General features: G+C 44.8%; 1 protein-coding gene across 1 annotated transcript in view; it reads left to right on the top strand.

The window, feature by feature from the left end:
* The window catches only part of npas3 (neuronal PAS domain protein 3), a gene marked incomplete at its 5' end in the record, with an annotated part of 340,921 nt that extends 328,284 nt beyond the window's left edge, over positions 1 to 12,637 (top strand). Inside the window, 4 exons of the mRNA XM_080784290.1 lie at positions 5,417 to 5,564; positions 5,788 to 5,903; positions 10,293 to 10,520; positions 10,704 to 12,637. Of these exons, the coding sequence (XP_080640416.1) occupies positions 5,417 to 5,564; positions 5,788 to 5,903; positions 10,293 to 10,520; positions 10,704 to 12,127 (1,916 nt within the window). The 3' untranslated portion in view covers positions 12,128 to 12,637. The remainder of the gene's footprint in view (positions 1 to 5,416; positions 5,565 to 5,787; positions 5,904 to 10,292; positions 10,521 to 10,703) is intronic.
* Between the last annotated feature and the right edge of the window lie 6,444 nt (positions 12,638 to 19,081).

Below are 19,081 nucleotides of genomic sequence, written 5' to 3'. Positions count from 1 at the left end.
ATGTGGTGTCAAGAGGGCATGGCGGTCTGCAAGTCGATGCTCTATAGATTCTATGTCTGAACACATTAAGGCTGTGAATGTTAGCATCAGCAGGCGTCGTTTGATAGCATTAGGATTTAAAGGCGTTTAGCTTCCAGACTGTTATCTGGAGAGATTTCACAGTTGTTCAATTGAAAGAAATGAGCTTCAGCTCCTGGATCTCCAGTTCTTATAAACCCCATATGGCTGAGCGCGGAGTCCCACAGGGCTTTGTTATTTCCGATCGACAAGCTCACAACGCCGTCGTGTTGTGAGCTCGTCCATCGGCTACTTCTTTTCTACCCCAGATTTTCTTTTTTTGAGGGGCGCTATAGCCCCTCCTATATACAGGTTTAATGTTTGTTTTGTTTGTTTAATGTTTGTTTAATGTTTGTTTTTTTGAGGGGCGCTATAGCCCCTCCTATATACAGGTTTAATGTTTGTTTTTAGTTCAATGTTTGTTTTAAAAACGCCATTGACAATGAAGGGAAAATGTACGACATCTTGTCCCTATAACACAAACATGAAATGCCATTAACAATAAAGAGAATTTAATGTTTGTGTTACATCACCATTACATCACCTAGTCAACATGAGTTAGACTTTAATATATTAGCGATCTTCACTTCACATCGGTGTGATTTTTTTACCTAGAGCCTGCTTGCTCAGGGGATCAAATTAATCTTGACTTTCAGGTCGTGTGTGTGTGTGTGTGTGTGTGTGTGTGTGTGTGTGTGTGTGTGTGTGTGTGTGTGTGTGTGTGTGTGTGTGCGTGCTTGAATTTTTGTCCCTCTGTCTAAGACTGAATTTAATGATAATCTGTATTTCTCACTCTTTATTTCTCTACAATAGTAGTTAAAGTCTAAAACTTAAGAAATATATACTTTTTTTTATTTAATAAAACTCTGTTTATGCCTACAGCAAATATATAAACCACAAGCCTCTGTTTAATACCTAAACTGTGACAGTTTAGGCAGTAGCAGATGGCCTTCTCCAGAGTGACTTATACCAATACAAAATAAAAACATTAGAATAATGTTCACAATAATAAGTCACAATAAAAGTGTGTGACAATGTTATCACAAGAAAATAGGAAATTGCCTACCTGGGTAGTATCTCGGGGGCAAATCTTTCCAGTACAGAGAAAATAAAAATAAAAATAAGTCAACCTGAGAACAAGAATTTTTGCACAGGATCTCCACACTGGTCAGTCGGAAAACATCGAGGACTCTAGCAGGGAGCACTCATCCAATGTCACTATGCCTATGCATGCAGCTAATGCTACCATAGCACCACATAGCCCTCCTCATGCTACCATGGCACCACAAAGGCCTTCAAGACAAGGCTACAGACATCCCAAAACAACCTGGTCAGGCTACTCTACATGCTGGCCTCACACCTACAACTCATCTAACCCCTGTTCATTTTGCTAAGGTGGTAGAAGGTACAGCAACGGGCCTGCTCTACAAGATACACTACACCACAAAGACACCCATGTAACACAAACGCAACACCAGAGGGAGCTCCACAAATCACGTTCGACCCAGATTCGGCTCAAACAAGCGTTTTCATTTGTTCTACTGGAACGCCCCACCAACAGTCTGTGAATCCTTCAAATCCGCTCTGAAAGAGCACTTCCAGGTGGCTGCAATTCAGAACTGGCCCCTGCAAAAACGAAATTCAAGCCTATCACCATAAATGCACTGTACTCTTCTGTGCTTTTATGTTTTATTTATTTAGGAAACTCTTAATAAAGTAGGCCTATTCATTAGTCAATCAGAATCTCTAAACGCATGACATTTTTTTTAAACATATAGAATCATTACAACACATGCAGAATATTGTTGAACACAAACATCTATACGGGACTCCTTTCATTCCCAGTTTAATCCCTTAAGTAAATGAGCTCACACTAAAACATTGAAACTGGGGATTTTAATTTGTATAAATCCTCCCTCTTTATGTTTAATTTGCATAAAGAGATTTTACATATTGTTGTTAATCCTCGCATAATTTGAATCGTGCTATCAATTACCTCTCTCTCTGTGTCTGGCACATGCACGCACACGTGTGTACGCTACGCACGTGTGCATGAACGTGTGCACGCATGCACACACGTACGCATGCACATACCAGCCATGCATCCGTCTCTCTTGCTGTATCAGACACTTGCACATTCTTTCGCTCTCTTTAGAATGATTGACTTCATGTCTAGTGCTGTCTGTCTGTCTGTCTGTCTGTCTGTCTGTCTGTCTGTCTGTCTGTCTGTCTGTCTGTCTGTCTGTCTGTCGCATGCACGCACACACACACGCACACACTCCATTACTTTAGTCGAGGGTATTCTGTTCTTACTAGTGCTCTCAGGCCATAGTCATTTGAATAGGCAGCACACAGCTGTGCGTGTGTGCGTGTGTGTGCGTGTGTGCGTGTGTGTGTGTGTGTGTGTGCGTGTATTGTATGGTGTTTATTTACTCTGCGGTACAAACAAAGCAAGGTCAGAGTCAAGGTGACATGGTTTCACCATCCCTGCCTTAACACGCAAACAAGTTATTCTGCTTCACTCTCTTTCATTACCCCATCTCTCTCTCTCTCTCTCTCTCTCTCTCTCTCTCTCTCTATGAATAGTCAAACCATGCAGTCAGTTTGGCGTCGGACCAAAGTTAATTATCTCACCCTGGGGATGTGGTCTTAAACAATGCTATTAGTTGTTAATAGTTTTTAATTACTGCCCTTCTTTTAATATAAATTGACCCCTCCCCTCCTGCTCTCTGCTTCCCTGTTTCTCTCTCCATTTTGCTCTGGATCTCTGGATTCTTTCTCTGTTTTTCTTTTCTTTTTCCTCTTCTCTCTCGCTTTCCTTTCCCTTCATGCGGTTGCTTGGTCTTTCTTCTTCGTGGAAAGAGGCCATTTGTAACCGTAATTAAATGGAGGAGTAGTAGAAGAGCATGAATTTAGCTCTCAGTGCGACTCGATCGTTTCTAAATGTTTCTGTTTGAAGCCGCTTGGCTGATTAATGCCTGTACATACGGGTTTAGATAACCATTTACTGGTTCATTTGGACAAAATGTATTGTTGGCGTGCCGCTAAACAGAGGCTGAGCGGCGGAAAGGCGCTCCAGTTCAGCCAAGGCGAAGGAACGACAGAGAGAGCGACAGAGGGAGGGAGGGAGGGAGAGAGAGAGAGAGACAGAGAGAGAGTTGAGGGCTGTCACAGTGCCACAGCACCATCTCCTGGTGAAAGAGAGGTACTGCTGGTGGACATGTTGCAGAAAGCTCTCTTCTTGGTTATCGTCACTTTTCTGGACTTCAAAACGTGGTCTCACGTATCTTTCTATGCCAGTGGTGCTCAACCTTTTCCATGTCAAGGACCCCCAGAATTAACTGTATTTGGCCGCGGGCGCCCATCTGAAAATATTTAGCTCCAGGGACCTCCCAGAAGCAAAGATTTGAGTTAAAAATGTTGAAAGAATATGTTGAAAGAAAACTGTGAAAGAATATATATTCAAAGATTAGCACCACATTTCACGATTTTTCAAAAATAGCTACAAGCTCATAGCGTGGCACTCGGTGTCCTAAATGCAGAGACCTGGGTTCCATTCCGCCGCTCCAACAATCACAGTTGACTGTTCACGGCTGGGAAGCCAGCCGGCAGACCGTGATCGTGTCCTTGTCAATGCACTATAGCGCCTCCTACTGTTTAGTCGTCTGTTCCGCTGGGAGGTGAACATGCCGTAGCTGGGGCACGCACACACGCACAAGGTGGCACACTGAGCATAATTCTCCTGCTGTAACCAAATGGACCAGTATAACGGCTCAATTTGGTTACCATTTGAACACACTCAGACTTACAAATGGCTACTTAGGGATGCGGAATTATTCATGTTTTATGTCGGGAGAAAGGGTTGACAATGTACTTTGTTGGTGATTTGTTTTGCAGTCTTACAACACGGGGGGAAATATCAACACACAGCACACACAGCACACACATTCCTAGAAACGTCTACACACATGTCTACATATGTCCGTGTGTGTGATTAATGATGGCAGCAATAGAGCATCTCACAGCCAGCTGTTACCTGACACCTGATGGACCCGTACCCCCTCTCTCTCTCTGTGTCTCTTTCTCCTTTTTTTGTTGTTCTCACTCCGTTTATCTCTATTTCTCTCTTTTACTTCTCTCCATCTGTCTGTTGTGCTCTGAATTCTCTTTCTCTCACCCCTCTCTCTCTCTCTCTCTCTCTCTCTCTCTCTCTCTCTCTCTCTCGTGGTCCTGACTCCTGTTCTCTTTGGTGTTTTGTCTATTTGCTCTTTCCAAAAAAAGAAAAGGAAAAAAAGAGACATTTTTAACACAAACACAAATCTGGGGTCGCTGGCACAACATGTTTTCAGATGGGGGATTCATGGACAAATATTTATTTGGGGGTCCTTCCTTGACATGACAATGTTTGAAAACCACTGGTTTAAAGATCATTATAAAGCAAGCCAAAATTAGCAACTACACTTTGGAAACAAGCCCCTAAAAAAATGCAACATGCAACTACCTATAATTAATACTTGTGCAAGCAGAGCGTGCAAGTATTGTGGTCGGCTGGACCAAAAGTAGGCTATAGTATGTATGATTGTCATGGTGGTCATATTCTATAACTTATAATTGGCTGTTGATGGTGATGTAATTAAGATATGTTTCAATGTCGGGTGGGTAAAAGGTTATGTATGTTTACATGTATGTAGCCTAATCTTAATTATGTCACCATCAACAGCCAATTATAAGTTATAGAATATGACCACCATAACCATCATACATATCACTTTCGGTCCAGCCGACCACACTATACTACTTTCAAGTTACATACATGTATACAAGTATACACTTATAATTGGCTGTTGATGATGACGTAATTAAGATTACATACATGTATACATACATACATTACCTTTTACCCACCCGACATTGAAACATATCTTAATTATGTCACCATCAACAGCCTCTCTCTAAAGTTTTTTTTAAACTGTTTTAGACAAAAGAATTGTATTTTATATTAATGTCGGATTTCTTTAAAGGTTTATTTGTTATTTAAGTATTTAATTTCAATATTTTACAGAGGGGCTGATAGTAAGTTCGTAGCGGTCGGGAGTACTTACGCGCTCTCACTAGTAGGCCATTTATTGGCCATTTATGTCCTACTAGTGTACGGGCACGTGGTTCATGTAGCTCAGAATATAGTGACAAACACTCATAGACTCCAGTGCATTCCGTAAAACTCCGGTTCAGGGCTTTGTCACTATTCGCCAATAGAAGGCTATTTAGAAGACCTGGCCCGATGTAGTCAACGGAGGTGACGCAACTCTCTTTAGATAGCTCTGCTGTGACCTAATATGCCACCTCTCTCTCTCTCTAGTAATAAACAAGGGTCAGTGTGTGACCAAGTATTACCGCTGGATTCAGAAGAATGGAGGTTACATCTGGATCCAGTCCAGTGCCACCATCGCCATCAACGCCAAGAACGCTAATGAGAAGAACATCATCTGGGTCAACTATGTTCTCAGGTCAGAACACATCCAATCACTGCATATAAGAACATCTTTCTGGGTCAAAAAAGGTTATAGAACAAATCCAATAACTGCATATAAGATCATCTTCCGGGTCAAATAATGTGTCCTCACATAGAAACCAACAGCGACAGTACTGTACAGTATATAACGGGGATTAACAAGGACCTGCTGTGCACATGTATAGCTTCTGTAACTGTCTGCGTGTTTCTGTCTGCAGTTTACATGAGTACAAGGACACGCCCATGGACATCGCCCAGCTGCCCAACCTGCCGGAGAAAACCTCAGAGTCGTCAGAGACATCGGACTCTGAATCTGAAAGCAAAGAAACCTCCGGTAGGAAGGATGAGTGGATGGGGAGGGGGAGAGAGAGAGAGAGAGAGAGAGAGAGATAAATTGCTTGGCACTGTAGCGAGGTAATACACTTTAGCAAGGGCAAACAACATAAGATTATTGGACAGTTGGTTCTCAAACCTTTTCATTTCAAGGACCCTCTCCTCAGTTAACCTTTTGGGAAGCATACAGGTCCATTTGGTCAAGGAATACTGAGGGACCCCATTCGGGCAGCAGAATGTTATGAAGCTGCTATGCATTGATAATCAGGGGCGGTGGAAGGGGTGGGGGGGGGGTGGGGGGTCAGATTCCTCCCGACTGGCGCAGCAGCGTTGTGTATTGGCTGCATAGTACGACATGCAGTATGTCGGGGTAAGAATGGTGGACCCTTATTGGCTGTTGATGGTCACATTATAGTAACTAAGGTACGTTTCAAGGTCAATAACGGGTGTAAAGGATTTAGAACAGCAGTTGTAATAGACATTAGTTAGTAGCAGTAGCGCAAGTTGGCACCTCCACAGAGTGCATGTCTAGTTAATACAGCAACTAGTCCTACATGTGCAGGGGTTGGAGGAGGTCTCCCATTGAGACATTTCGACCCTGTAGGACACCTGCTGCTTGACAAGTAGCCTGCATGGCCGATGCTCATAAGCCCAATATCTCCCCTGGCCAAGATTCCATTTTGTCTGAACAGGAAACCCGGGATAAAATGTGTTACAGTTGCAATTATCTCTCTCCATTGGGAGGGCACACAAAACCCCCCATCTCAACAAAATGTTTTGTTCCAGGGACTCCCAGAAGCAATGATTTGAGTTAAAAATCACACTTAAGTAAGGGGTGTTCTTATCGTCATACATCAGCCAATAAAATAGAAAATATTTGAAAGATTTGACAAAAGATATGCACACGTTTTCAAGATTTTTTATGAAATAATGGTTAAAAACCCAATGAGGAGACCTCCCCTACTTCAAACATTAGGGGGATTAGGGGATTTTTTTTTCTCGTGTAGACGTGATTTGAACGAAATAATACCATGAAATATACTTTAGCTCTGGAGTCCTTTGTCGAATTCTCACACAAAGAAAAGGTCCAGTATAATCCATTGTCTTTCCACAACAACCTCATGTCAAGCCAACATCCCCTAAATTAGGATATCTATAGTGTTGGACACGTTGGGTCATGATAACCAGTGGCTCCATATTTGGAAATATAGACAACTGTTCATGGCACAAGGCGCACGGTTATATAGACTTTACGCAGCAAACTCCTATAGTCTGTGTGACTGTGTGTGTGTGTGACAGTACACCCACATATATACGCAACAAGGGGCGACTTAAAGACGCTTTTTTAATGTATTTCTAGAAATATTGGTTTGGTCTTATAGCTGCGGTTGTCTTGAAAAAACCAATATATACCAAGCATTGGTAGGTAAACACTTTTTAATTGTGATTCATAAAGGAAAAGTCTAAAATATACACAAACGGAAATAGACAAAAGTAGACTTAGTGGTGAGACAGATGCTTTCCTGGTTTTAATGGGTTTAACACAACAAAACGTTTTACAAACAAGTAATAGCGGTGATAGTGATACTAAATAAATGAGTGTGAATGAATTAATGTGTGTGTGTGTGTGTGGGGGGGGGGGGGGGGAGGGGACGACAGAGAGAGAGAGAGAGAGAGAGAGAGAGGGGCTATTGGCCTTCTATATACGTGCCAGTATTTATCATTGATGAGTGCTACAAAGCCAACAACTACTGGGAGTACTGGCATGCAGACACTAGCCCAGCATAGAGACAACAGTTCGGTTGGTCAGTTAAATTATTGGCTATAATGGTGCATAGGGACACTATTCCTCCCCCTTGGCTTTATTTTTTGAGGGGCCCCTCCTACACACAGCTTTGTGTGTCCTGTGTGTTTGTAGCACGGAATGTGATGCTTTGATTGGCTAATGTATGATAAGAGCACCCCTCACTTCACACGAGTGTGACCTTTTTATTTTCAAATACATTTCTACAGAAGAAAAAGGACAACCGGAGAACATTTTCAACTGGTCTCCATTTATTTACTCGTGAACAAACCACTCAATTTTAATGGAATGTACGGTAGTCATTACTGACAGCTGGAAAGCTGAGAGACACAGGAGAGAACGTTGCGGTGGGAACTGATATTAAATCAGTAGGAGTGTATACACTATATCGCTGCTGTCGGGCAGAAAATTAACGCCCTACGTGATCACACCACAGCTTCACACAACAGCAGATCCACAATGGCGCCGCCAAATGCAAACGTTTGAGAACCACTCACTGACCTAGAGAAATTACAGCAGGAGGATGTGTTCAGATCTAATAAGAGCGTGTAACAGAGTCTAGGAAACCTGCATGTTCCCTTGTCTTTCTTCCCTTTTATTGTAAGTCACTCTGAATGATGGGACCTGCTGAAGACATTAAATGTAAATGTAATACATTTCAATGAGCCTGAGAGTCAAGTGTTTTGGCGTCTGTCTGGCTGACACTCCTATCCACAGCGACTTCACAATGAGCACAACGCTAGAATAATCACCAATTCCCAAATCGGACAAGGACAAAACGGCGGCGCCTTGACAGCAGAATGATTTTTAAAAAAATTAACAAGAAACGATTTGGAATAAGGTTATAATGTGGTGGACATCTGGGTCAACGGGCTGAAAGATTTAAACAAAACAACCTGCCATGTATAGGACGGCAGAAGCTGAGATCAGAAAGATTAGATGTGTTGATCCCGTGAGGGAAATGCAGTAATCAGAGCTGCATGCACTGCAGTATGAAACACAGGACATATTCAGGGTAAAGAGATACATCTAAACTAAAAAGTAATCATAATTAGAGGGAGTAAACGCATACGGTAGTAACGTACAGTAGAAATGTGTCATAATCGAAGGAGAATTAGGGTCCTGCTTGACCCTGAAGCAGATACCTGTAGGATACCCGGGATTTGCATGGTGTATAACCCATTCTGGGCAGGAACCCCTTTTGGTGTTACAGGATGCAGGAAGAATCAGAATCAACATTATTGTCATGTCACAGGTTTACGCGCGTAAAACGAAAAGCAATGGATCGTGTTTGCGTTCAAGCTTTTTTTATTTCCAGAACAAGAAAGACATGAAGATAAAGCAAATTATAGAAAAGCTAAAGTATTTGATGGAAAACCAAAGGGAAGATTCAGATGTGCCCGGCGGTTTCAAAATCAGACGTCTACTGCAACTCTGCAGACGTTGTTTTGTACGACACGGCGCAAACACGGCGCACCGGTGTTCATAATGTGATCTAGTTTAGCCTTCATTGGCATCATCAGATGCTTGCCAGCTGTGATGTGGCGGCGGGGCGGTGTGTTGGCGCCGTGAGTGTGTTTGACTGGTGCCAAGCGCTACAGCGTCTGGCCACGGGCACCGGCAACAGAGAGGCACCATACCAACGCTGCCCGCTGCCAACACGGCTGTTTAACTGGATTAGGGGAGGCTCGCTCCAGAATGAGACATCACCACTGGAAAATGGATCTGTTTAAAGAACAAGTTGGTACATATAGTGTGAAACCAGGGACTAAAGTGATTTACGTACGCAGTGATACTAGGGAATAGGGATGCAACCTTTAACCGAACTAAGTGATTATACAAAAAGTAAAAAATAAATTACAATTAATATTGTATTATACTCTGTGTCCACCGCTACATTTAATACTGTGTCAAGTTGCTCAACAGCAATTTAATACGAGGCAAAACAGCACATTATTCGTGATAAGCTGTTTGACCAGCTCTTGGTTTGTGCTTGAAAATGTTGGACCCACAGGCTGGCCGACTGACTTGAGTGGCTTAAGACTAGCTTAATACTAGCTCGCAGCTAAAAATAGTAAAAACTTGATCCAAGACACCAAACTGGAACGAGTACAAGGGAACAATTGAGTGGTCGGTTTTAGCCCCATGCAGGATACAGAGACCTGCCAACCGGGCAGCACCTGCCGTTATGCTGGCATAAGTTAGCATGGCACCACATTGTGTGTGTGGGGGTAACAGGCTGCTCAGTGCCAACATGCAGTTCACTGCTAGTCACTGATACTGTGTACTGTACAAAGGGAATGTTTAGTTTTTCTGAAAGCCGTCCGAAATTATATAGATTCCCCCCCCCCCCCCCCATGTATTTTATAGATATTATTATGCACCTTTAATAAATCTTACATGTTATCAAATGTAAGATGAATCTCAGTGTGATTTAGGTTAACCAGCGGTATTGCAGCTGTTGAGGCCTCGTACTCATACAGATACACACTTGGTCACTTTGGCGTCGCTCAAAAAAATCTTTGAAATCATATTGAACCATCATTAGACTATCAACCAACCTCTTCCTGTCTCTGCCCCTAACAGACAACGAGAACTCCAAGATGGAGGGGAAGCCGGGCCACCAGTCGGAACGCAGCGAGGACCCAGAGGCGGACAGCAAGCAGCAGCAGCAGCCGGGCCAGTCACACACCTCCTCGGAGCAGGACATGAGGCGGCAGGAGGAGGGCGACAGCTCCAGCAACCCCGAGAGCCAGGACAGCGACGACAGCCTGGGGGAGCACTCCGACGGAGAGGAGCAGGTGGAGGGCGGCGGTGTGGGGGGGGGAGGAGGAGGAGGGGGGGACGGCGTGGGAAGGCTGGGGAGGTTGGGAGGAGGGCTGGGGGGGGGGGGAGGAGGAGGGGACGGCGTGGGAAGGCTGGGGAGGTTGGGAGGAGGGCTGGGGGGGGGAGGAGGAGGAGGGGACGGCGTGGGAAGGCTGGGGAGGTTGGGAGGAGGGCTGGGGGGTCTCGGGGCGCTGGGCGCTCTGGGGACGCTGGGCGGCGGTCTTCACATCAAGGTAGAACACTACGGTGACGGGGAGGGGGCGGAGCTTCGCAACGGCCAGTCGTCGTCGTCCGACGAGGAGCAAGACGAGGAGGACGAAGAGGAGGACGAGGAGGACGACGATGACGAGGAGGAGGAGGAGGACGGCGACATGAAGGACTGCGGCAGCGCGGCCGAGGCACAGGCGCGCGCCGTGACCAGCGGGGGCGCCAGGCTGCAGAAGAGAAAGAAGCGGCGGAAAAAGCAGAAGTGGGACGGGATGAGGAGCCGGAGGCTGCGGCTGTCGACCACGCCCAGCCCCGTCCCGCTGGCGGACCCCTCGCACGCCTCGGCGTCCTCCTCCTCTTCCTCCACCCACCACCTCCCCTCGGCGGGCTCTCCCGACGTGGCGGCGGCGGCCTCCGTCCTCAAGATCAAGACGGAGATGTCGGAGCCCATCAACTTCGACAATGACAGCAGCATCTGGAACTTCCCTCCCAACAGGGAGATCTCCCGCAACGAGTCCCCCTACAGCATGACCTCCAAGCCGGCGGGCGCCGCCCCCGGCTCCCACGACGCCTTCCCCTCCCCGCAGGGGGGCTCCCTGCAGGTGTCCATCCCCGACTCGGTCCTCACCCCTCCCGGGACGGAGGGGAGCGGAGGAGGGCCGGGGAGGAAGCCTCCCTACAACGGGAGCTCCTCCGCCCCGTCCTCGGCCTCCAGTGCGGCCAGTCTGGCTCCTCCCTCCAGCGCCTCGTCCTCCTCCGACCCCCTCTCCCCTCCTCTCTCTGCCTCGCCGCGGGACAAGCATCAAGGCACGCCCACCACCTCCTCGTCCTCGTCTCTGTCGTCGTCCTCCTCCTCCTCCCTGCTGTACTCCGGGGACCTGGAGGCGCTCCAGCGGCTGCAGGCGGGCAACGTGGTCCTGCCGCTGGTCCACCGGGTGACGGGGACGCTCACGGCCTCCTCGTCCACGGCCGCCACGGCCGGCGCCGCGCCTCCGAGGGTCTACACCACCGGGACCATCCGCTACGCCCCGGCAGACGTCACTTTAGCCATGGCCCAGGGCAACCTGATCCCCAACGCCATGAACTTTGTCGGGGACGGCTCCGGGTTCGGCCTGGACCCCAAGACGCCCATGGAGATGCTGTACCACCACGTCCACAGGCTCAACATGTCCGCGGCCGCGGCCGCCGGCAGTCCGTTCGTGGGCTCGGCGGCGGCGGCCACCGCCATGACGGGCGGCAACGGCGGTCTGGTCGGGGGCCAGATGCCCGGCGCCGTGGGCAACGTGTTCACGACGGCGGAGGGCCTGTTCTCGACGCTGCCGTTCCCCGTGTATAGCAATGGTATCCACAGCAACACGCACACCACACTGGAGAGGAAGGAGGATTAACGCTGAACCGCTCGAGACCGCATTACTGTGTTAAGCAGAATCACAAACTGTGTCAGAAACAAAAGACTACTTACTAGTGAAAAAGAAAAGATAAATAAAAGACTACTTACTAAAACTCGCTCTTTTATCTACGCGTGTAAGACTGTGCTTTCCGAGAGAGGAGAAAGAAAGGGAGGACGACAAAAATGTATTCTAGCACTTTGAATCTGAGCAACTGAGCTTATGTAACAGACCTGAATGACCCTCAAACATATCCCCCCTTTTTCTATCTTCCTTCTCTCTTCTTCCTCCCCCTCTTACAATCTCTCAACCTTTCTCTCTCTCTCCTTTGCTCCCTTTTATCGTGAACAGTGACATTGTTTCCCTCTGAATACAAACAGAAAACGTGACTATTCTTTATTGTAAAGAATTCCTTTTTTGCCTACAGAGAATTCATATTGCCTGAGGACTCCACTGGAGCCCGACGGGGATGCTTTTTCATTTGACGTTACGTTACATCTTTATGAAGATGCTGATTGTGTCTGTATTTAAGGAGGACGGTACAGGTTATTTGTATGGTCAGAAACTCGTTATCGGGTTCTCCTCGGTATCTTGATGTGATCAAGGCTTAGATGAAAACACATTCTGAAAGATAGGAGGATGTTCTTGCGTTCGACAAAGGTCTCAGTGATAATCTTTTGAAAAAAGGTTTTTTGAGGTTGTTTCTCAATGAGGGAAAATACGTAGTTAGGGAAAATTTAATGTTAATTCTTTCTCTTTTTTCATTTATTTTCTTTTTTACAAATATATTCTAGCTCAGATTTAACTTACAAATCAAGCATTAAAAAAGCAATTTCAGCCGGGTAACGAGCTGTGAATAGAATGTTACTACTTCGTCTCTTAATCCAGGACTTCTCCTACAGGTCTGCACCAAACATAACCTCATCACCTCTCCTTCAATTCACCCCCTACCATTTCTATCTGTCTATGCTAGCCTAGATAGCACTAGCTAGCTTTGTTCCTCTGTCTATTTGTAGGCTACCTAGGCAGCCTTCTATTTCAATCTCTGTGTAGCTAGCTCTGTTTCTGTCTCCGTTTCTCTATATGGCTATTCTAGATAATGAAATAGCCATGTTCTCTCCCTGCCCCATCTGTAGTTGACACATCTCTTGCTGGCAATTCAGATAGCTAGCGCTCTTTCTCTCGTGCCCTCTCTCACTCTATGGGGCAGGCTACACTGGGGACGGAATTGGCGCGGAATTGCTTCGCTCCGTTTGCGAACCGGGGTTCGCAACAGTACGCTGCCGCTATAATCAATGGAACCCGGCTACACCGAGCACGGGTGCGGTGTGCAGGTTGTGCGTAAGCTCCGCACGTGAATCTTTTTTTACGCTAGTGCTCTATTTTTCTGCGTGTCCATGGGGGTTACGCAGCCCTTCATCTCGCCTTCAGAGTAAAAAAACAGCAAATACAACTCCCCACGGGACGGACAAATTGACGGTGCAGCTGTTCCACTCCACACCGAGGTACGGTTCCGTTTCCGTACCCAGTGTAGCCCGGCCGTATCTCTCTCTCTCTCTGTAACTGGCTAGCACTCTGTTTTACTAGCTCGCTGTCAATCAATCTATCTTTTTACCGTACTACTAGCTATCTAGTCTCTGGATCCATGGTGCTATTGACCGTCCAGCAACCCTGACTCAGCTGGCTGATGGGGTGCTGTTTCCGGCTCACAGCTCCTGACAGACCGATCGTTTTAGTTTTTTTGTGGGGGGGAAATAATAATGTAAAACATTTTTCCCCCGTTCAGTAAAGTCAAAAACCTCCAATCAACACGTTTCATAAGCCCCATGCACTCCCCTCTCCTCAGCCAGGAAGTCTCAATGTGATTGGGCTGAGGAGGGAAGCGCCTGCAACATGGAGCGGGTTAATTGGTCGATTTTTATTTTATTTTTCTCTTACTTGATCACTTTGACTTCTCAGTGAGACTGAGGCTAATTAGCTAACGTTGCTAACTTGAAAAATGAATGTTGAAAACCCTTGACCGGCTCCTGTTCACTCACTTGTTTTTTTGTTTTTTTTACTACTACTAGGCCTACTACTACTACTACTACTACTACTACAACAACAACAAGTACAGTACCTACTACTACTAAACTACTACTACTACTACTACTACTACTACTACTAGCCCACTACTCTCTCTCTCCTTCCTTTTCCCTCATCCTTCATCTCCAGCTCCTCTACTTCCTAAGCCAGAATCACCTCCAGAAATTCCTCTCAATCCGCTCTCTTCCACCCTTGTATCATCACCGGACTCTGTGAACAAAACCACATATCAGAAACGGAGATTGTAATAAAGACATTACAGTGCATTTTCAATCAATCAATCAAAACAAAATGGAATATGATTTTTTTTTTGCGGGGAGAGAAAAAAAACTCACATTCCTGAACAACGTTTTTCGTTGTCGTTTCTGTTGTTTCGGTTTGTTTTTTCTCCTCTGTTGCCAAAAAAAGAAAATGTTAATCTCACAGTTTTGGTGTTCAGAAACACTGTGATTCTTGTTTGTTTGTTTGTTCATTTTATCTTCTCTCTCTTCTTCTTCTTCTTCTTCTTCTTTTTGATAAAAAGATAAGAATAAGTAAAGTAATAATAAAACGGTATAAAACTGTCACTTCCATGTTTTTAAAAAACGACAGCCCGTTTTCCCCCATCCTGTCATTCTTAATACCCAGTGTGATTAAGCCGTTAAACGTGTAACAATGTGTAAGTGTCATTGGCTGTCAAAAAGTCTCCATCGCGACTTCTCTGTGTGTGATGACTATATGCAGTATATACAAAGCTACTGTAGCTGTTTTTGTCCTTTGTCCTTCTCTGTGCTATTAATCTCTAGCGCGGGGCTTCGGGCTGACAGAGGGAGACGAGGGGGGCGGCTAGTCGCTCCCTCCATCTCCCTCTCTCTCTCCGCCAAAGCCTCTCTATCTGCAGTCTTAGTGAACCATGTGGAGGTTTGTGGATTTCGTGTCGGTGGCCTTTCCAAAAAATGAAAATGTAGAGTCCACCTTTTTTGCTGCTTCCTTTTGTCTTTGTAAAACCTTTATCGTTTATTTTTCTCTTTTGTTTTTCTTTTCTAATCTGTTCTCTCTCTTCCTCTCTGCTGTTGCTTTTTGCTGTTGTGTAGTCTTATAAAGACCTCTTAACTCTTAACTCGCTCTCTTTCTCTCAGAGATGAAAAGATTCTTCTTAACTAGCTCAAAGGTTTATGGAGCCATTTTGCCACTGAGGAATTCTGGGAATCATAGTTTCCAGCTCTCGCATACAATAAGAATAATTATATATAATTATAATCATGATAAGAATGATATAATATTAATAATAATGAATAGTAATAAATTCACTAATTACACATTAATAATGCTAGAAAAAGTAGCATTTAGATGTAGTCTATCTTCTGAAATACCATAAAAGCCTCAGTTGTGAAACATTCCCAGAGTCCCTTGGGCTTCTTGTATGCATTGGGTGTATTTCATTGGCTCCCACCAAACTTGTTCACTTTCAAAAGACCCTACGTGCAACTACTACTCTCACAGGACAAATATAGAACTTAGTGGTTTAAAGAAAAAAATAAAATAAAATAAAAAACGGATCACAGTAGTATTTCAGGACAAGTGAAAACAATTTTAAAGATTTCTAAAGAAATTAAAAGAAAAAAATATTTCGCACTACAAATCTATTTTTATAGGTGTTTTGGAAACAACTTGCATGTTTACTAAGTTTGTCGTTCGACGCGTTTCGGTTGTACTTCAATCAATCGATCCCTCGGTTTCTCGGTCCAGCAGCTTTTGTCGACGTTCTGCGTGTTTTCTAGTCTGTCTGAGCCCGAACAGGGAAGGTGGAGGCCATGCGTTCCTAAAAGTCTGTATCACAAACCAACACAGGCCTCCCAACACTTCTTCTTACATCAGGAAAATAAATACTGTGTCTGTGCTCTGTGGAGAAAACTCAATGTCTTGCTACTACTAATTCTACTGCTACTTACTACTCCAATTTACAAAAAGAATATAATTAACCCACGTCAGGAACTTTTATGCGTTTTTAAAGACGGACATGATTTGGGTTGGGTGTGTTCGGTCGGTCGGCTGGTGGGAGTTTGGTTGATTGTCCATTAACCAGTTGTCAGTGTTCCAGGAGCACTGGGTTTTTCCGTCCTTCAGATTAACCACATGAACCCTAGCGTCCCTATTCTGGGGGCGTGGCACGGAAACAGGATAGAAGAATATAGAGTCCTGCATGGCAACTTCGGTGAACTATAGGGCTTAAATGTGGTTAATGCTGAATCTAGATTTTAGCATTTTCTACCTATCGGAGATTAACAGGTTTCGGGTAGGGTAGGGGGGGGGGGGGGTGGGGAGATGAATCGCTGGACCTCATTGGGTTAAGGAAAAACTGGGGGATCGGAAATGTAGGTGGGGGAGGGGCAGGGTTGTAACTTAGACAAATCACTGTGGCCCAGGAAATACACCCACATGTAACAAAAAAAACCAAACAGCCGGACCAAGCTGTTTCAATGTTTTTTCTGTGTTTTGTGTCGAAAGATGATTAATTGCTGGTGATTTTAAAAACTTTAAAACCTTAATCACAAGCTGCTGTCAAATACATAGTGTTTAAAGAGTTACAAATATTGAAAAAATCACTTCATTTACCTGTGAAGACTGTGTCTGTGTTTTTAACTATTTCTTGTACAACTAATTATACAGATTCTTTTACGAGGAACTTGGTGCCAAGTAGCCAAACAACGGGACAGAGGGACCCTCTTAGTATCAATGTTAACAGTGTTATAAGATTCTAAATACAAAACAAATTAAAATATTAAAAAAGAGAAAAAAAAGTATGGTACATTTCTATTTTATTTGTTTTGTTATTTGATTTAATTTCCTCTCGGAAGACGGGGGAAAGAAACATAACTAACTGATGCTAACTTTGAGTGCCTGGCTTGTTTATTCTTATGATTATTATTATTTTATAATATGATTTTTTTCAGAAAGAAAAAAAAACAACATATTTTTATTTCATTTGCCGTGAATAATGCTGCAAAATCTGAAGAAAAAATGTACATAATTCATTTTTACAGCAGGGTTCTTCTGTTCAACCTTTCTGTAGGTTTTCATCGGTCATGCACGGTTGAGTTTCTGTAACCCAGTTTTTCGACCATCCAACAGGTGCCATATTCATAATAAAACTTCTCTTGAATTTGTTACCAGCTTGCATCATTTCTTGCACTTCTGTTGGTTTGACACATTCAACCATCCCCAGCAGCACCTTTAACCACACCGAACCCAAATCCTTCACAACCTAACCTTGTCCTTAACCAACCCCCGACCCAATCCTTCAGCGCCTTCTGTCAGAAGTTAACAACCTCCCCACAACCTCCTAAATACACCCAACCTCAATCCTTAAAACACCACCCGCGACCCTAAACTACTACACCCAACTCCAACTTGTAGCTTTTAGCCATCCCCAACCTAGTCCTTAACCACTGGATGTATCGTTCATTTCAGTGGCTCGTTTAATTTCCTGTTCATTTTAAATGATTAGTCCCAGTGATTCATCCACCGTTCAGTGCCTCTGGTTCTGCCCTCCTCATGTCGTTCAGTCCCACTGTCCAGTCCAATGACCAAAGTGGAACAAACGCCGCTCTCTTCAGCCGGCCAAAATGAATGGCCTCGTATCACCAGACTATCCACACGGGGGAAACTGAACAACACGAGGAACAATAACTTTTGAGGAAGGAACCGTGTTCATTCCCGTCTACAAACACTATTTACCACTTCCAAACAAACCCTAACTAACCCAATCCATAACCACTCGGCTCCACCCCAACCTTAACCTCACACCAATCCTTAACCACACCCCAAAACGAGCCCCTAAACAGACCCTACCAAACAGGCGCACTTCCTCCCCCAGTGTAAATTGTTCCGCCCCTCCTATGGCTCCAATGAACTGCATATATCTATGCCATAAACCACCAAAATGAATCCTCCTTAACCACACCCACTCCAAATCCCTGAACCCCATCACTATTCCTGTCCCTAACTCACCGAAACCATCAAAACATCAACCACCTCCAACAACAGCCGTGCCATTCCAACCCAAACTTCATCTCCACTCATAAAAATAATTTATTTTGACACTTGATCTGAAACCGATGTTGGTTCAGTGGAATTATAATTAGCTTTTAGATGGATGGGTGGATAGAATATAGCAGGAAAACTAGAGGAAAGAAAAAGGAGCGAGCAAGAACCCGGGAAAGGAAAACATTAATATCTAAAATATGCGACATCCTTCCCAACTTTTCTCTTCATTCTCCTTGACCTTGCTGGTAGCTCTTTGTCGGCGAGATCAGAGGAGAAGCTACAAAGAGAGGAAAGCCTTGAGGCGATTTGTCTTAACTGGTTTTCTCTTCTTCCTGGGAACAGCGTGCACTCAGGTACATTCTAAGATTTAGTGAGGAGTGGAAACAGTCTTGACACACTGTGGGTTATTAGCAGCTATAGCTGTACTTGCTGCCTGACAGGAAAAACACACTGCGGGGATCTGGACTGTACGTTTGGGCTACATAATCCTCATTTATACTTTGTCCTAGGATGTGCTGCTCGCAAAGAAATGGCCGATCTACAAGCTCACAATGCTGTCCATCCATCCATCCATCCATCACTTGTCAAATCATCCTTCCATCTGCTCCTCCCTCATCCTGCCCAACTCCTCTCCAGTGTTATAAGAAGAGGTCAGTGTACCCAGACCTCTGAGGCTGGCCAGCCAACTTTAAATATTTCACACTATTTTAAATGAGCACCCATGAATGATAGATCACAAATGTCTGTGTGCACGCGCGCGTGTGTGTGTGTGTGTGTGTGTGTGACAGAGAGAGAATCTAGTGTATAATGTGTGTCCGTGTTGCAGTAATATCTGTGTATGCA

Source organism: Protomyctophum bolini (assembly GCF_963924005.1).
Source record: "Protomyctophum bolini genome assembly, chromosome: 15".
Taxonomy (NCBI): Eukaryota; Metazoa; Chordata; class Actinopteri; order Myctophiformes; family Myctophidae; genus Protomyctophum; species Protomyctophum bolini.
Note: the sequence above shows the minus strand (reverse complement) of the source record. Positions and strands in the feature narration are given on the sequence as shown.